The sequence below is a fragment of the Drosophila erecta genome, unplaced genomic scaffold (genome assembly GCF_003286155.1).
Source record: "Drosophila erecta strain 14021-0224.00,06,07 unplaced genomic scaffold, DereRS2 tig00000021-arrow-pilon, whole genome shotgun sequence".
Taxonomy (NCBI): Eukaryota; Metazoa; Arthropoda; class Insecta; order Diptera; family Drosophilidae; genus Drosophila; species Drosophila erecta.
The window spans coordinates 7563012-7582940 of record NW_020825198.1 but is presented as its reverse complement, the minus strand read 5'-3'; the positions used below and the strand labels follow the sequence as shown (position 1 = coordinate 7582940).

The window sequence follows — 19929 nt, the reverse complement described above, 5'->3', positions numbered from 1 at the left end:
ATCTCATTTTCTGGGTCAGGCGTGCTGGAGGCGGAGTTCGTCGAGAACGAAGTGAATGTCATACCCATCACCTATCCCTTTGCGACATCACACATTTGGTGGCCCATAAATCACGCCGAGGAATTTAATATTAAATTCGATTTCCGCAGCAGTCGGCCGGGCGCAGTGCTGGCCTACAGTGACGTAACGACCAGTGCCGGAAATGGCTTCTGGGAGGTAAGTGTGAGCATTCAAGCAATCACCGAAGCATTGTGCACCGCAAGAAACGGGGCTTGAGAGATCTACAGCAGATTATGGAAGACAAAGAAATTGAAAACAACGCCTAAGGAGCTCTTACCAAATTTTCTCGAGATCCCTAAATATCCCAAATATTCATTTGTTCATAAAATGCATACTGTTTCCCAGTGCTCATTCGTTCATTCCTTGAGCTCTTGAGCCACACACACACACACACTCATTACACACAGCCACAGCACGCACACACAGACAACAGCTGGACGCTTCCACTGAGAGACGTGCTGCTTAAGACGACTTAGCAGAGCGAAAGAGCCGTCGACTGAGAGAATGAAATGCAAATCAAATGTGCATGTGGTTGTGCCGACTGCTTGCGTGTGTGTGCTTCTGAAACTTGCATTGCGAAGGCTTGCGTGCCAGCCGAAAGCACCCACACACCCACACACACGCACACACGCACACACATCCGCATTTGGCAGGATTCACAGGCATGCAGCATGCAGTGTAGCATACATTGTGGGGCTATGGAAAATGTACCCAAAAATACGGACTGCCATTGGGGAAATGCGGAAAATGCAATTAAATTTAAGCGGTGCTGAGTGAAACTCGACTCCGGCTAATGCAATGAAAAGTCAAATGAGCTTAGTGTTTTGTAATTGTTTGGCATTACTCATTCGTCGTTAGCCCAAAGCGACTGTGTGCTTTGAATATCTTTTATCTGCCCAGAAGATAAGCTTTTGCCAGACGGAAGTTTCTCATCTAATAGATATAAAGAGTGACTTAACATATAGGCAAATGTTAAGAATAAGTACACTTTAGTTTTTATGCATATTTGTAAACGAAGAAGAGCCGATATTAACCATAATGGCTCAGCAAATGTTTCATTTATCATTTCTGTGACATTTAGCGGCAGGCAATTTATTTGAAATAAAAATGTTTATAGATTTATGTCATGGCCGCCGCACAACAATTGAAAGCAAGTTAAATGCCTCCATGAAATACCAATTTATAACCAGACAAGCAGAGAGATACTGGGCCAAACAGATTGAGGTCCGGCATAAAAGTGCGTTGTAATCGATCACAAAAACAATTCAACAGCTTAATGCCACTGGGGCAACAATGCTGCCCCAAAAACCCAACTTAATCCCACACACTGGCCTGTCTTTGATGTGGATGTTTATATGGATGTCAGAGGCATTTATCTGCATTTAAGCAAACAAACAAATAAACCTTGTCTTGGCCTGTCCAAGAACGTTTATTTGGTTACTTGTCATTTGGGCAATGTACGTAGACGTACTAAAGAGAATATGCATGTGTTCCGGCCGTATTTATTTGCATTTTATTGTTGATTTTGTTCCTTTTGATTGCAAGTCGCACTCGCCCCCTCAAAAATAAACCCAAAATGCCACTGCAGTGACTCTGACTTATTGGCATTGCAATAAAATTGATGTTGTTGTAATGCCAATGAATATTTATGCCGCAAGCCATTCAATTTTGCATCGACTGACTCTACGGCTTATTTGCCATTTGACGATTTATGCGCACCCAAATTAATACTAAATTGATTGTGTCAGTTTTAATAATATGGCTTTGTTTATATTTTTTATTTCGCGAATTATTCAAATGCTGCCTGTCAGATGGCTAGTACAGACAATTCGAGTGGAAATAATAGGTCTAGGAATTAAAATGGCATTTTATTTAAAAAATTAATAATCGTTGTTTAAAATCAATTGTATTGATGTACACAATGTGTATTGATGGCGTTTCGTACCGTTTTACGCACCTTTCCGAGGGTAATCCTTGTTTATTATAAATTTTAATAGGTTTTGAGTGCTATTTGATGTATTTTCCCACTTAAGGCTATAATGCTGCCCGCAGCTTTATAGTTTCGCAATATGCTATCTGCAGTTGTCAGCTCCAAAAACGCATCAGTTACGAGCTCTTATTTATTTACTATTTACCCCGGCGTAGGCCACAAAATTGCCACCTGCGTGTTGCGTATGCAGCTCAACAAACTAATAAATTGCCAACAGTATTTTCGACCCCTCTGTCACTCATTCGAGTATCGAAAAAACCAAAAACCCAACCCAAATAGAACCTTCCATACAGCAGCCCAAAACAAGCGCATGCAACATGGAATGTCATGTCACTGGCTGCACAGAGGGTTCGGTTTTTGGGGCGGTGTGACATAAAAACTATGCGCCCGCATAAATCGCGAATCACAAATCAAAAATCGAATTTATTGACAGCGCGCAAATGGGCGAAATTGGCAAACAAAACAGCAAAAATCGCGATGGCAACGGAGGAATAAAAATCATTTGAAATATTGTCACAGAGTGCGACGAATGTGTTTGCCTTTAAACAAAACGCTCTGACAAAAATCTAATGAAATATGCAATAAAATTTGAGTGTTTGCCATTTTGCATAAGCGGCGCAAAAGCGCAAAACACAATGAGCATAGATAAATACGGACTATACACACCACACACACCATACACACAATGCACACACACTCACCAGCTTGTTGGTACATTTATTTAAAGGGACATGTACAAATTGCAACTGTGCTGAGCTGCGTTGCATCATCAGCGGCACCAACAAGTTCATAAAATTTCAATAAATATTTTTTCCCATTTCATAAAATAATAGACTGCAGTTAGCAAACGGGATAATATTTATATGCACATATATAGCTATCAAATTAGCGGCATAATGGCAAACCGTTTTGTAGATGGATAAATAGCTTATGGCAAGGTTATCTGCGCGATTTGTTTGTCCATAAAATTTGTACATTTTATGCGCTAATCTGGCTGACCTTTTAATACCTTAAAATCGGCGTTTCGCTTATCAGCAATCAGATAGTCAATTGCAGGGGTTATTTGTGTTAACTTTAAAGGATAGTAGCTCGCACTTGGAACTAGTTCCTGAAAACAGCAGCCTAGCCACGCTCACATTCATTAGTAATTATTGCTGCATACGACACCAAGAAAAGCGGTATTTGGTTACTAAGGGCCAAGCGAATGATAAAGAGTCGGGTATAAATACCATACTGAATCCGCTACACAATCCCCTTTCCATTTCTGCAAATTAATGGGCTGCAATTTCAACAACTACTCCCCCCGATTGGCCGATTGATTCGGCAAATGGCAAACTCAACGTGGCCACGTGGCGTATGCGTAATATGATTTAAGCGAAGCTAATGCACAAAGGCATTTAAATTGAAATGTGTGTGCATGGCAAAATGGCAAAGGCGGGTATTTCAGTGTGGTTGTGCAGTCCAGCATTTCAGGCATTTTCGCAATTTTGATTTATTTCCACGTACACACATTCAAATCTCCTAATGCTAACAGAATTTTGTATTTTTCTCTGCCCCTTTACATGCGCCGATGTCGATGACAAAAACTAATATTTGGCAACACGCTAATGCGCGGCTTCGCATTTTGTTCGTCTCTACGTGCAACTTCCGTCGGCGGCAACAATGGCTCCCAAATGGCTCGCTAACAAAAAAATACAACTCCGCCATTGGAACTCCACCGGAAATTGCAAAATCGCCGCCCATCCATTAGATACGTCTGACGTCGGACAAACTAAGTTTCGATCTGGTCCCCGATGTCAACAACAATGTAACCCACTCGACCACCATTAAAATCAATAGGGCCACCTCCTGGCACAGCGTGGAGCTGGACTATAAGCTGGGCGAGATTCGCTTCACGGTGGACTATCGCCACACCCTCAGCCAGATGTACGGCTTAACCTTCAACATCGGTGACAAGCTGATCATTGGCAGTAGTTTAAAATCCGCGGCCATGGGCTTGGTAGGCTGCATACGGGACATAGAAATCAATGGACACTTGATCGAGCCGCGACATGTGGTGAAAACTGAGCGAGTTGTGGGCGAGGTACTGTAGACTTGGAATATTTAATTTAGTATTTATTTAACATTCATTTTTAAGGTGGCCTTGGACAACTGCAACTACATAGATCCCTGCAAAAGACCCAATACGTGTGAGCATGGTGGCAAATGCTTTGTAAAGGACGATCGAGTCACCTGTGATTGCAAGCACACCGGCTATATTGGCAAAAACTGTCACTTTACCAAATACAGAAAGACCTGTGAGGAGCTGGCACTGTTGGGCTTCACAAAATCGGATGTCTACCTCATCGATATCGATGGCAATGGTGTTTTTCCGCCCGCCCATGTCAAGTGCGACTTCCAGAGCCTTGAGAATGCCACCAAAACGATTGTGGAGCACAATCTCCCCAGCCAGGTGGATGTGCGATCCGCCAGGGAATCGGACTTCAGCTTCAACATCAGATACAGGGAGTTCTCACCCCACATGCTGCAGGAACTCATCTCACATTCACTGTACTGCACTCAGTACATCAAGTACGACTGCTACCGTGCTCAGCTGGAGCTGCACTCGGCCACCTGGTTCACATCCTCGGCCAAGAATCTTACCGTCGACTTCCTGGGCAATGTCAAGAGGTAAGAGCTGGTAGCACACCCACTCCGGGAGCTGGGTGTTTGTGATTTACGTGCTGGGCCACGTCACCGCAAATAAGACAATACTGAATAGGGCCCAGGGCTTTGGGCACTGTGGATAAAAGGCTGGGAAAATATAGGCAGAATTTTATTATAGGAATTAGGTTTTTAAATATCCCAAAGTATGGAACCATATGTTTTCGATCCTTAATTATGATGAACTGCATATCTTAGGCTGCTTTTAAGTTGACTTCATGCTTTATTGCATTTGAGGGCTTATACACATTATCCAAAGTCGAGTTGCGTATGTTTTAAAACCCCTATTCCACATCCCACTACTCGGAACTAGGACTGTGCTTGTGGATCATTTGGTCCACCGCTCGCCACACAATTAATGTTGCAGTCTATTTGCCTAACTTGTTGGTGCACCCAGGATTATCACCGTATCCCAAGCCAGCTCCTCCGATTCCCGGTGCAATTATGTGTGCGTTCTGCTCCAGTGGACAATATAGTACGTGCGGTAATCCAACAATATAAATCCAGAATTTTGGGGCAGGGGTAAATGCTTGCCCTTTGTGTCGGCGTTTCAATGGTAAACGAAACTTAAATTAATTGCTCGCACATGCATAATATAAATGGCTGGGCGGAAAGTTCGCCTAATGCCAACTGACATACTTGCCCATCACGCACAGATGCTGTGTTCTATTTTCCAGGGAAAACTGACTGCAACTTGACTTCACTTTCAAAAGGCATCGATATACACGTATGTGTGTCAGTTCTGTGTGTGTGTGTGGTTTCGCTCCGGTGCCATCTGCCCTGTTTAATTTGTCATGGACCTCGGCCCACTGAACTGGCCAAGATCTAGTGTTTGCTTAGCTCTTGAAATTTGCCTTCTTTTAAGACCCTCATCGGGTCATGAGCCTGTGGGCCAAAGTTATACGAGTATCTGCCGCATTTGTTGCCATGCACTGGAGCATTCAATTTTATGGTGCCGAAAGCTTGGGCAGCATAAGCGGCTGCCAAACGCCGTTTATGCAAGGTAGACTGGTAACGAAACCCTTAAAAAAGCCAAACGAACCGAAGGAAATGAGCGGCATATGGAGAAAAATGCGGCAAAATTGCAAAAGTGCAAAACAAAAGGCCAGAGTTTGGTATTTATGTCAGGCAAATATGTTTCCGCCCCAGCGCTAATAAGGTTTATGGCTAAGTCCTGGCATATCTCCTCCCGATCCCGCTGCCCATCCTTATTTTTTGTGTGCTCAGCCAACATATTGTCGAACAACTCTTTCGTTACTCCTCTTATTTTTATTTTTTGCAGCAGGGTATATTCATTTGACATATTTCTACTTGCTTTTATAACAAAATAAATACAGTGGCAAACCCACTTAATTACCATATAGCGACTTATAGAACTAAAAGCGTATCTATAGCCTCTCATAATTAAAAAAATTAAATTCAGATCAAAGCCCATCAAAATAATACAATTTATATGTACTTTATTTTTTGCAGCAGGGTATATTCATTTGACATATTTCTACTTGCTTTTATAACAAAATAAGTACAGTGCAAACCCACTTTATTACCATATAGCGACTTATAGAACTAAAAGCGTATCTATAGCCTCTCATAATTAAAAAAATTAAATTCAGATCAAAGCCCATCACAATAATACAATTCATTTCAAATTATTGTACAGCTGGCAATCCTTGGTGGATTGATCAGCTTACTTATTCATGCGTTCGTTCATTTTTTGCTCGCTGAAAGTTTGTCCGTGAAATTTTGCCTGCCATGGTGGACCTTTTTAAAATGAATGGCTTTGAGCACACAAATTTAGTCTTTACGCCTAATTTCTTTGCAAATCCTCGTCCTTGTGACTTCAGTTTTTGTGAAGGTCAGCCCTATAGGGACGATTCGGGTTGCTTTTGAACCCTTTTGACAATTCATCATGCGCAGCAAAGTGGGCAACATCTGGGGGCAGCAATTTCCAGTCGCTTGTTGCTGCCACCCGGTTTTTGTATTTATTTTTTTTGCTGCTTTCGGCCTGCGTCACTAATTTCCGCTTTCAGTAAATCAATTCGAAACCTTAACAGCTCCGACTTTGGTTTCGTTCTCATTTTTTCCTGGCACTTGTTTGTTTGTTTGCCTCCATGAATGAATGGCGTTCTGGTTGGCTACGACCGAAAAATGCAGAACGAAACACACAGTCTGGGCCAAGAAAAAATGGGTTAACTTCTAGCTAAAGTCTCCGGATGTGTGCATGTGCTGGCCGAGACCATTGGGCCATCTATCATTGGCTCGTAGTTTGGTCTTTACTCATTCAAAATTTGACAGCATCGTTTGTTTGTTGGTTTGTGAGCCACTGTGCCTGTGTGTGTGTGCCGCTGCGCCGGCTTCGTTGCGGATCTTGCAACACGGATGCGGAAACGGAAGCGGCACATGCAGGCCCAAACCGCAGCAAGCACAAACATAAGCCGGAAAAGGAGTGCCATTTAGGAATGGCACGGAATTTTCGTTTCACACGATACTCTTTCAGTGAGAAACGACCAGATTGGGCTCTAAAAGACTCATACAAAACTCAAAACTTTATATTTATACTTGATATATCAAGTATTATATCTTTAAACTTCTTTGTACCCAAAACTGTGTAAAAAGTCTGTTCCAAAGCTTTGAACTGTGCACCTTAATTTCTTACTCTTAAATAAACTCCCTTTTAGCCCCCTTGATAATTGAAATTGATAGTTCCCTAATTGCCTTGTCACTGATACATCCTCAAATTGGCTGATACCCAACGAATATTTCTGCATAAATGGCGCACTGAAAGGCCAAAAAAGAAGGCGCGCTGGCGGATGTGGCCCAGTCGGTCACTCAACGGGCTCGTCAAACTGCCGGCAGATCTGCGACCCAAATGTATGCAAATGTATGCGAACTTTTTCTAATACCTTTCACCTTTTTTCGGAACTTTTCCCCCCCCCAAAAAAAAAAACAAACCAACTCTTCTGCAGAGGCGCCTGCCCGTGCTCCGTTAACAAGACGTGCGTGGACCCGAATCAATCATGCAACTGCGATGTGAAGGAGAACAAATGGAACTCGGATGAGGGCTACTACCAGGATCCGCAGAGCCTGGGCATTACCAATATGTACTTCCTGCAGCAGAAGGACATGGACGACGAGGCCCAGGGTCGCATCACTCTGGGTCCCCTGGAGTGCGTGGAAACAAGTGAGTGAATGCGAAACTAATTTGCTGAAACAAAACAAATCTAAAACAATCTAATTATAATAAGATACTTCAGCAAGCTTAAATAAATCACCAGATTATCATAATCAGTCATCAAATATCAACTAACTAAGCTTGTAAGAGTTGCATGATGTATGGGATATGCTTCCATTGAATGTGTTTCCCGATCGAATTCAGCTATTTACTGCATCTCCCATTAGCCACCAGTTAATGACTCCCTCCCGATTGCCCGCAGATACACAGAAGTACGTGGTCACCTTCACCACATCGCAGTCGTACATCGAGGTGCCCGGCTGGCGGAAGGGCGACATCGCCTTCTCGTTCCGCACCACCGGCGAGAAGGCCATCCTGCTGTTCCAGCCACCCATCCGGGCGCACTATCCCTCGTTCATGGTGGCGCTGACCGGCGATGACCAGCTCACGTTCACCTTCACCCTGAGCACGGGCACCACCCGCGAGCTGGTCATTAACTCGCACCGCCGGCTGAACGGCGGCGAGTGGCATAAAATATGGATCGACTACAACCAGTATCATGTGCGCTTCATGATAAACACCGATTACCAGATGCTCGATTTGCTGCCCGAGGAGGAGTTCGGCCCGTTTGAGGGCAGCATGTACATCGGTGGCGCCACATTGTGAGTATCTCCCAGGCGTCGGGTTGCCATTTACACTGGCCAACGCAAGCAATTTGTATATTAATTTCGTTTTCTTTTAAATTATTTCATATATAACATCCTTGATTCGAAACAACATCGTTTTCGCTGCTCTTTTAGACAATTGCACACGTAAATTGCGTATACGCGAGTTGGCACACCTCTAAATCAAGCTTCAGAACATTATTTTGATGTTTCCTGGCAATCTTCTGGTTGCTACCCAGTGTAATCAGACATTTCCTTTTATGGCTGCCTGCATTGGTGGCACATGTAATGGGAACTGGCGGGCAAAAGCTCTATTTCTGCCACTCCTGGACAGCAAAATGCTGCTCCTGCTGGCAGTTGCGGTCTGTGCAATTTATTGCGGCAATTACGTTTTAATTATAAACGCGCGACTAACTGCCAGGCAGGACTAACAATGACAATCGTCCTTCCGTCGAAATGCACCCAAAGGAATCCGTCGATTTTGCGCCCTGCGGGTGGCAAATGCCGCGGCTGGGCGACCGAGACACTTCCATTGATAATTGGTGCATGCCACTTATGAGTTAATTGCGGATTGGATTGATGCAAGTCGTTTGCGGCACTCAATGGGTCAACAGATATCTTGGGGGCGTAAAAATCTTAATTTGCGTGTCCCGCTTTATTGCATTCATTCTGGTCAGAACCTTCTAATAATAAGTTTTATAAGTCCGGTTGCTTGTTGCAAATTGCATTTGAAATTAGTAATTTATTTGTAGGAGCTTTCCCTTTAACATTTCAATTTAATCCCTAGCAATTTATAATTCACTCAGCCATTTAGAAATCGGCTTAGGATTATAAAAATTAAGAAGGATGAAAAGTGCCCAATTGAGAGATATAAAAACACTATTCCACATTTGAATTCCACATTTTTAGCTGCCATTTACTTTGAATTCGCTTTAATGCCTTTGGCTTGAGCAACTTGATCAAACGAGCAATTTGTATGCATAAACCGCTTGCCTGTTTCACTTCACATCTCTGGCAACAGAATCCTCGGGGGTCGCAAAGAATTGCCATAATTAAATTAACTTTTCGCTGAAAATTCATTCCAAAGTCATTATCAATAATCAAGCCACGGCGTCAAAAGGGGGCGCTATGTATGTATGTGCATGGAAGGTGGCTTTTCCACAATTTTTCTTCCCGTTCATCCCCCTCGGAAGTTAGCGCACTTAAAACGCGCTTATTCTTGATTGGCATAATTTATAAAGTTTTTTCCGTGTTGCCATGGAGCAAGGAGCATCGGATGTGGATGTGGATGTTCGAGCTCATGAGATAGCGATGGAGCGATGGTAAAAAGCTTTTGAGGGGTCCTGGCGCACGCTCACATGTGCATGCATTTTTTTAATTATTGGAAATGTATAAAAATCAAATTGAATTGTGTATAAACTACACATATATGCGGCGAGGAAAATCTGTACTCATACTCATTGGCACTTAACCCCGAAAAGTTCTGTACACCCCAGCCACTCATAAAATTTCGATGAGCGGTAAACACGCAGAGTAATTAACGTTAAAGTGCATCCCCAGTTACGATCCGCTTTCACCGAGCCGATTCAATCAATTTATTTATCACGGAAAAGAAAGCTCTGTTAAGCATACGAGTAATATGGAAAATGCAATATTGATGCACTTTACTCCCAACCTCGAGTGCATCCTGCGAGAGTCCTGAGTCCTGAGTCCTGGAGTGTAAGGTTGCACGTAAGCCAATAAGCGGCATCGGCGGCTGTGGCACATAAATAAAGGAGTTAATCATCATATTGATAGAGACATGGCGAGACTTGAGTGAGACGACTCCGAGAGTGTGGAGTGTGTGGGGTGTTAACCCATTAAGAACTTTGTGGTAGCTTAAAAATGCATTCCACGCCGCGGAGTGCTGTTTTCACTAGCTGTTCAATTGGGTTAACAAACAAAAGGCAAAACAAAGTTTAAGCTCTTTATTTTACTTTCTTATTTAACCGTTGAGCTGAATGGTATAGCTTCAGTTATAGTAAAGTGCTGCTTTCTCCTTGCTCGTAGCCTTTAAATCAGCTTTATAAGTCAGTCATGACGAATGTTTCGTTACGAAACTAATCATTGGTATGCTGAGGTGCGCACTTCACTAGTTTTTGAGCTCGTTTATCGCCACATTTTCCCGCTAATCCAATTCAGTTTAAAGTCGTTTTTTTGTCCCTTTTTTCAAAGTTGTTCGCCCCATAATCAATGGAAAAACTTTTCGAAATATGCTGCAAACACTTTGGGCAACTTTAGCACCATTCAGTTAATGGGTTAAGCAGCGTTTTTCGCACAGCTTAAATGCCGCGAAGGATGCATGGAAATTTATGCAAAGTTGGGTTGTGGTGGCGAAAAGGGCAAAAATTACAATGGCCGATGCTGCTAATGATTGTTGTAATCGGTTTTTGCATGCGGGTCGACCGCGATCCTCCAATCGATGTGCTGTGTTGTTTAGGAAACAGCAGCTGCTGCTTGTCCTGCCGCTCGTCCTGCGGCTCGTCCTGCAAACAGCAGCCACTCGGATGTCCGTCTCATCATTTGCATGACCATCGATTACCAGCGCACCACATGCCGATGGGGAAAACACGGGCGACTGGCGCGCCAAATATGCGAATTACTTCCAGAGCAGCAGGAAACAGGACGACGGCAACGGCGTGTCCTTGGGTATATGAAATCGGGCCAGAGATAGTGGATATATGCACATAGAGCTGGATGGTAAAATGTGTTGCTGTCGCGGCGGCCATGAATGAATGAAAAGTGCTTAATTGCTTGTGACGGCGTTAAATAAATTCTTAATTGCTTCGCACTTTGCGCGTTTGCAACGTTAATAGGATTTCCGTCGCCTGCATGTCGCCAGGATATGCACATCGCCAGCTCCTCCGGTTGCTCCGGCAGCTACTGCTCCTCCTGGCCGAAAAACTTCTTTCCTTTGCGTTTTATTGCCGTTAATTTCCGCGGAATTTCGGAATTTTTTTTATATTTCCACCCCCCTTACAGCCCCCCGTTTCGGCCAGCCGCCGTACAAATCCTTTTAGCCAAGTGTCATCCAGGCCAGGAGCAGCCGGCGGCACATCATTTGCAAGGCAAAGCGCTAAATTTCATTTTGCATACGCGTGTGTCACGCGTGTCCACCCACGCGTCCTCGTTACAAAGTTACCACACTGTGAGAAATACATGTATATTACTCAAATGGCTCAGTAGCAAAACAAAAGCTTAAGATTCAACAGGAATTAAACAAAACAAACAAAATCCGGTTGCTTAGTAGGCAAAGTATACATCCCATCCCAATTGTTCGCAGTGCACTTGTGCCTGCGTGTCTCTGGCTGTTGACGTATAAAAAAATTAAAAATGCATTTGTGACGTGCTCGCAAAAGAAATGCAGCACACGTTGCAAAAACTAATGACTTAATAGCTCGCTCGCTTGTGGCAAGGACGTCACCACCAAGCTAAATGTGGCTAAAGTGCACTCAGTAAATGCAAATCACAAATTTGGACCTACTCACTGGCCGATTATGGGCGATTATGGCCAATTCGGCTGATGGACTGCGACAAGTTAAACGCTTAAATACCGATTACGCAGCGCTGGCCAACAATTACAAGGAAAAGCGGAAAGAAAGTGAAAAGAAATTGTAATAAATTCGAGAAAGTCGCACGGCAAACCCCAAAAATCGAGTTGGCATGCTTCTTTTTTGTTTTTTGCCGAACAAGAATTTTAATTTCACTTCCTCACAACACTTGGCAACTTGGGATGGAATCTCTCTTGCCGTCTGATGGTGCTTCAGTGGATCAGGGAAACGTGAAGAGTGTGTGGGTGGAGTGTCTCGTAATGAAATTTACATAATTTAGAAAGACATTTGAGCAACTTTCTTTTGCCGCTGTACGCGTATAAACAAGACATTTCCGCCACTTTAATTTTCAAAAGCTTACACTTGAGATTTTATTGGCCAATTCATTGTTGGCCATGGCGCGCACGGAAAAAGGGCGAAAAGGGCGAAACAGAAGCCAAAAAGTGCAAGAGAAAAACTTGCGAAAAAATGCGAAAAATAAAGGGGGAATCGCTGTGAAGAAATTGCAACAAAAAGACAGCAGTTTAAGTTAGCTGCTAAGAACTTGAGTTGCTCTTTAGTAACTTTAGATTTTAAAACTTTGTACCAGCTGTATTCATATTTTTGAGAAACTACCTAAAATACTTACCCATTTTACATCCTATTTATAGGTATTTACAGTCACTTCTTTAATTGCACTTTATCTGAACTTTCAACCTGTCTCATAAAATGGTATACCCTTTAAAAGATAAAAAGAAAGCAGCAAACTTTTGCCACAGCTGTCCGCTCGATTCGGCGTCCACTTTTTATAGAGGGTGTCGCTTCGATTTTCATCTGGGCAAGTTTAAAACTCAAACGCGTCGCATACGATTGAGCGAGTTGCAATTTATTTGCATAAAGTCAGTGAGCGACTGGCAAGTATATGGAATCAAGGATGCAGGATCCAGGAAGCGGAACGTGATCTCCGCTGACGTTTAATGTTGGTCTGAGAGGTGGAGGGGGAGGGGGAGGGGGGCACTGCAGCTGGTGCGGCTTATGTCAAAGTGGCCAAGTTATTGAATAGTTACGACAAGTCATAATATAAAATAATAATCCCCAGCTGACTTTTCCACTTTTTCCCTGCAGCGACCTGCTGAAGAAGCTGTCAGTTAAGGCCGGCCTTATTGGCTGCTTCCGTGGGCTGGTGGTCAACGGCGAGATTCTCGACATCTACAGCTACATGTCGGTGCATCTGTCGGAGATTATCAAGGACTGCAAGCCATCCTGCGTCCCATCGCCCTGTCGCAATGGCGCCCAGTGCAAGGAGCTCTGGAGCAGCTTTAAGTGCGTTTGCAACAATCCTTGGGCGCATATCGGCGAATTCTGCGAGACAAGTGAGTGAACTTGATTTAACGTAGTATAATCATTCAAACTCTTTAAGGGCTTATTTTGATGTTTATGAATCGAATCTGCTTTCTTTGCAGACATCAACGAAAAGGCTCTCACCTTCATCAACCGGGAATCCTTCCTGATGCGAAATTACCTGAGTGTGGGTGCCACACCTGTTATCCTAATGCACGGAATCAATGGCGAACGGGATGTCCTGAAACGAATCCTCAACCAAGATCTACTGATCAATCTACGAACTTACGACACGAATGCTTTGGTGCTCTATGCCAACGATCATTATAACAACTTTGTGCACCTGTACATTAGTCTGAACAGGGAGATTGTCTTCCTTTACAACTACGGCGATGAAATTGTGAATCTCACGCTGCTAGATGACACCCTAATGGCGTCCTTAAAAAGCATTCAAGTGGCCATCGTGCGAGCTGAACAGGAAACCAGGATGCATGTAAACGAGCGCAGTGTGAGCATCGATAGAGGCACTCTGCTCCTGGATGAGTACGCCAACAAGCCTTGGAGTAATCCGGAAAAGGGTAAGTGCACTGAATACATTCAAATTCACAATGGTATTTATTTAAGCCAGTAACCCAAGACAGGTTTCACAAAGAAACACTAATGTTGTCCAAGTACTATACGTTCATTTTTACAAATATTTCGTAGCCTGGTTCTGTGAAGAACCAGCTTTGAAAGACCCAACGATTCCCCTGCCCAAAACTACTTTCGTCACTTCCAGCGGCTGCCCATCTTAGATGTTTTGCTATGGGTGTTGCTGCTGCTGTTTTGGTGCTGTTCATCCTGGGCGGCCAGCTCCTCATCGATGAGCAGTTCGAAGTTGCCCAAGGCATCGGCACTGGGCACCTTGTTCCAACGCACATCGGGCACTCCATCTGGTGGCAAAACCACGGACAGTATGTTGTCGATCAGCTTGTATTTTAGAATCCTGTCGTTTACGGTGGTTGAAGTGAGCGAAGGCGAGGCATTCACCTCCACCAGCCAGGGCTTCAAGGCATTGTCTATAATGATGTCGTAGCCATAGCACTCGAAGCAATGCCTATCACTGGCCATCACTGGAGCCACAGCTCGCAGGGAGTGCACTATGAGCCAGGATATGGCTCCAAACAGGCGATCCGTAACCTCTTTTCCCCGAGTTCCTTCCAGATACAAGGCCAGGTTTTGCACAGACCACTTGCCGCCGTGTAGGGTATTATACTCGCCACCATGTTTCTGCACACTCACGTTGGTCAGATGTACGTACATATTATCCAGTTCCGTAACACTAGTATCGTATTTAACAGTGCAAAAACGGCAGAATCCCTGCTTAAATAAATAAGCCTTTAGTGGCCTGAACGAGGCCACAAGGACATACAGACGAAGATCAAACTTTTTGCCACCAATTAAAAGCGGATTGTCTATGTATCTGGATATCACATACGATTCCTTGGCGATTTGCGGGTGAAATGGACCCTTGGCCTCCCTGGACCATTTTTTGAGCTTGGATAGCTTGTTTATAAGGAAGATGCCCGCTCCTTGGGACTTGCCACAGGGTTTCATGATCCAAGTGCTCAGCGGAAACTTGCGATATTCCTCCACGAACATATTATAATCTGCTGGCAGCACAAAGGTGGTGGGCACAAAATCCAGATATAGATACCTGGTGCCACTGGAGTTGTTCGATTCCGTTTTCTCCGCCAAAGGATTGCCATCCCTTTCGAGATCCTTGCGATAACGCTTGATGTTCTTGACCAGTAAGTCCTTGCGGGATAGTTCATAGTGATTGGGAAAATGATTTATCATCTGGTTATCGTGCATCCTATAACCACTATCCACACTGAATATATTCCGGCAGGTCTGCACCCCAGCCCAATAGAAATGCCAATCATCATCGCCGTTCACCTGATGCCAGCCGCGTTTCTCGAAATTGTTGACCAAAACCGATTTATCCAGGTCCGTGCAGAAGCCAATTTTCAGTTTATCGTGTCCCTGGGCACCACCACTAGCACCACCGCCGCTATTTGCGCCACTATTTGAGGTGCCATTCGTCACGGACTGGTTTGCACCGCCCGCCGTGCGACCGTACATGTTCGTACCGCTCGTGGTGGTCCTTGTACCGCTCCAGCGAACTGTCGGCTGCAGACTGTCGGTCCGCCACGCCTGCGTCCATTGACTCATGTCCCAGACAACGGCCATGTTGCCAACGTTCCAGATTATTGAACCAACAAGCCGAAATTTATTCACAACCCTTTTTTGCCTTCTTTTGGCGCTCTAATATGGGGCATGGTTGCCAGGCGGCACTCCTTTTGTTTTTTTCTATATAAATTTATTTATTTATTTTTTTACTTTTTTGTTATTCGTGTGGGAAGTCGAAAGAGCGCAAAAAAGCGTTGCACCAAAATTTTCAAATAGTTTAGCAAGTTGAGCTGCAGGAATGCCAAAAATGTTCCCCCTCACAAAATCTGTGCACTGTGTGATGGCCAAATTATGTGCACTTGAATTTTTTCTCTTCAGTTTTTTGGGCGCTTTTTATTTTTTCGTTTTATTCAGCGAACAGTGTGTGTTTGAAAGTGGCCGTTAAACTCGGTAGAAAACTGTTGGAAAAAATAAAAGCCATGCGAATGGATAAAGTTTTGCTCTATGGCATAAAAACAACGAGTTGCTTTGTAGTTTGTTGATATTTGAAAGCGTTCAAAGTTTTTATTTCGCTTTTGCTCACTCAATATGTAAATTGAACTGCATTTCAATGGTAGATAGTGTGCGGAAATTGTTGTTAAACGAGGGAAATGCATATAGAGTTGATTATGATCTGAACGGATTTTTTATAATCCTGTCTGCATATGGAAATTTTTTGACAAATACAAATTTCAAACAAATCGGTATTTGCACATTGGCTTGTTTAATATTTTTGACATTTAATGCACGAATTTCCAATGGAATCTAACGTGATATTATTATTAGCCTTATTGTATTTTCGTATAAATTGCATCCAAAATTGCACTTTAACACGAATAGGAAGATAAATCAGTTTGGAAACAATCGAATCATTTAAACAGAGGTACCATTTTCAAAAGCCCTTCCACTCAACCGACCTTCAATTACACGAGTTGAAAGCATTTTGGCAACAATATTTGCCTGGGACTGCACTTCAAAAGCCGCTCGTAACTCACCTTGAAATTGAATTTAATGGAAAAGTTCAGTGCATGGAGCTCAACTCGGCAATTGGCAAAAGGATAAAATCAATCAAATCGTCCGTAACTCAACGCCAGCGATTTGCCAGCAAAATCAATCATAATTACTCCTCGTTTCCCCGAGATGTGGACCAAGTATGGCGCTTCAAAATGCATTTTGGAGCAAAATGCGATTACGATTTCGTCAATACTTTGCAGAGTATAACACATAAGTACTTTTGTAATTAAATGCGTTAACCAGTCGGATCTATTCAGTTTAGTTTGGCGAGCTCTGCTGGCCGGCAAACATTTCAATTAGACAAACTTAAACTCGAAATTGATGGGCCTAAACCTCAAACGGCCGGGCTTGGTCGGACCGGGTTCGAAACCGGCTCTGCGTCCGGCAAACCGGCTGAAACCCGAAATGCCATGGCAATGAAGGCTCATTTCCGCACACACACAAGCTGAAATGCGCGCCAACATAAAGCAATCTGAACCAACAAGTGCACTGAAAATAATAAATAGTATAAATAAATAATAATAAATAATATGGTGCCACCCCTCCTTAGGAAGTAAAAAAGTTTAAATTTTAATGTTAGAATATACCTTATAGAATGATAATATATTATATTTATGCAATGTGCTGAAAATAGTTATATTATTTATATCATGCCTAGCATTCAATCAATTTGGATGTATATTATTAGAAATCTTTTTTTATGCTTGTACTTGCTGCACTTTTTCCAAGTGTATTCCCTCCCCGAAACCACCCGCAGCCCAGCCATAACCACTCCTCTCATTTGATTTTGTTTATTTGCAGAGGTTCTGTCGCCCCACCGCCCGCCAGCCCCGCCCACCGATTACTTCCAGTTCCACGTGGGCGGCTACGATCCGGCGAATTTGTTGCGGCCCAATGTGGATGCACCGGCCCTCGAAGGTTACATCGGTTGTGTGCGGGGCCTGAAAATCGGAACGCAGTTGATCGACTTGGCGGATATCAATGAAAGGAATATAGCGCCCAGTAAGTAGGCAGTATAAATCAATTTTCACTGAGTGCAATTTTCGGTTGGCCCCAATGCCATTTTGGTATAGTGTTTGGTTCCTCTGAATCGTGATAGTCCTGCTCCTGCTCCTGCCCCTGCCCCTGCCCCTGCCCCTGCTGCTCGGATTCTAATTCATAGGCCTCCAAATCGACTCCATTCTGCGTCGTCTGCGGTTGTGGTTGCATCTGTGGTTGCTGCCTAGCTAACTTAATATGCATGCAATTTCCGTTAAGTGCTGGGGACTCGGTGGCGAAAATGTAGAGAGATGGCCAACAGAGCAGGCCACTTTGGGGCCGCGCTAAGATTAATGCCAATGCGATAAGATGCCGGCCCACATGGCGTATGATTTATGCGGCCACGTAGCGCGGAAATTGCAACCTGACTTTGATGCTATTAAACACAGCCGCAGTCAATGTAAACACACTGAGTTAGATAGCCATTTCTTTCAATAAGGTTTCGCTATTGGTAATTGAATGTGGTCGCCTGCAAATGCAGCAGTTGGACGAGATTGGGAGGCCTAACCACCAGAACATGATACAAATCTGCTTAGCTCCTTACTCACAGTTTTTGGACACAATTCTTTGCAATTCCAGCCCAGGAAGGTGTCCTGCCCAACTGCCAGATCAAGTGCGATGCAGAGCCCTGCAAAAATGGCGGCACCTGCCAGGAGCACTTTGCGGAGCAACTGTCCACCTGCGATTGTGAGCACACCAGTTTTCTGGGCGAATTCTGTTCGGAGGAGAAGGGAGCCGACTTCAGTGGCGAATCGACGCTGCAACGCAAGTTTGAACTGCTGCCTGGTACGGGTCGCGTTGACTATGTGCGCCTGCAACTGGCCTTTTCGTCCTTCGACCTGAGGCGCGCCAATCGGATAATGCTACTGATGCAAACGGAGGCCGAGCGCAGCTACTACCTTCTGTTGGCCATCACCTCCGACGGGTACCTGCAGCTGGAAGAGGACCGGGACAATGGACAAACGGTGGGTGCCCGGATCGATCGGAATTTCCTGAACAGCGCCAGGCACTCGGTATATTACGTAAGGAATGGCACCCAGTCGCAGCTCTTCATTGATCGCGAGCAGGTGCCGCTCACCGAGTTTGCCGCACGTGTCCTTACCACCGGGGGCGATGCTGGCTCGAATCGCGTCCAGATCGGTGGCATCAACAGCACGGACTCGCGGTTCGCCGTCTTTAAAAGCTACAGCGGTTGCCTGTCGAGTGAGTGCCGTAAATTTCCTACCCGTCTGCCATTAATTTCGTTTCGGTCCCATCAAGTGACATCCCCTGCACTCCCTTTGCTAAGAAAAAAATCAAAATACAGTACACCGAAAGAATTTAGTAAGATACAAACGCATATCCTAAAATGTCACCGAAAACTCCTTTGTAGTTAAATGTAGGCTATAGTAGTCAAACTGAGAACTATATGACATTATTTTTGAGTTCAGTATGATTTGTTTTAGGATTAATGTGTTATTACAGTGCGCCCTCCGCTTAACTGCTGCACTTTATGAACTCACTGAGCTGGGCTCTTGAAACTCGGCGGGCGAGGGGTGCTACCAGAGGAAAACTGCTCCACATTGTTGACCAAAAATTAAATTTATTCGCTGCCATAAAAAGTCATTTCCGTGGCCGTGGCGTCGTTGCCATAAATTCTGTCAGTTTTTGCTCTCAAGATTTACAGTGGCTCATATTTAAATTGCTGCTTTGCTGCCACTCCAAAAACCGCAGCACACTGGCCAACACTTTGATTAAAAATTTACCCGTGCCCCCATTCCCGCCCCTCCATCGCCCATAAAGCAGCTGCTCAGCCAGCCACGCCCACTCCACATGTGGGCGGCCGTAAAACTTCCTTGATCACTCCATTAAAGAGGCATCGAACTATACTGTGATAGTTTGGTCGTTAACAGGAACATAAGCTTCAGCGTACAGTGAGCAAAAATCGAGGCTGATAATCAATTTTATAGTATTTTATATCAAGGTGCTCTAAAGAGTGCTAAAAAATATTATAGTCCCATTAAAAGCGTTATTTTCCCATTGCACTTTAACTAATGATTTCAAAGTTTTTAAACTTATTAAGCGCATTAGCACAAAGAGAAAGTCGCACGATTCGGTCTAATCAAAAACTAAGCTTAATTATAATCTGAGCCAACTGGAAATTCCATTAATTGCCAATATAGATGG

At 44.0% G+C, this 19929-nt stretch overlaps 2 protein-coding genes across 7 annotated transcripts in view; one reads left to right on the top strand and one right to left on the bottom strand.

Annotated features, from left to right (window-relative positions):
- The window catches only part of LOC6543953 (contactin-associated protein-like 2), a 60770-nt gene that overhangs the window by 23792 nt on the left and 17049 nt on the right, over positions 1-19929 (top strand). For all 6 annotated transcript variants that reach the window (XM_026976538.1, XM_026976536.1, XM_026976535.1 and 3 more), the window contains 9 exons: positions 20-216; positions 3801-4133; positions 4188-4720; positions 7720-7934; positions 8188-8587; positions 13285-13532; positions 13623-14078; positions 17527-17727; positions 18343-18966. In XM_026976538.1, the coding sequence (XP_026832339.1) occupies positions 20-216; positions 3801-4133; positions 4188-4720; positions 7720-7934; positions 8188-8587; positions 13285-13532; positions 13623-14078; positions 17527-17727; positions 18343-18966 (3207 nt within the window). The remainder of the gene's footprint in view (positions 1-19; positions 217-3800; positions 4134-4187; positions 4721-7719; positions 7935-8187; positions 8588-13284; positions 13533-13622; positions 14079-17526; positions 17728-18342; positions 18967-19929) is intronic.
- LOC6543954 (probable tubulin polyglutamylase TTLL1) lies at positions 14111-16759 on the bottom strand. The gene has a single exon (XM_001971895.3). It carries the CDS (start codon positions 15730-15732, stop codon positions 14269-14271), a length of 1464 nt encoding a protein of 487 aa, XP_001971931.1. The 5' UTR covers positions 15733-16759; the 3' UTR covers positions 14111-14268.

Coding starts and splice junctions, on each gene's coding strand:
- LOC6543954 (XM_001971895.3), bottom strand. CDS start 15,732: ATGGCCGTTGTCTGGGACATGAGTCAATGGACGCAGGCGTGGCGGACC.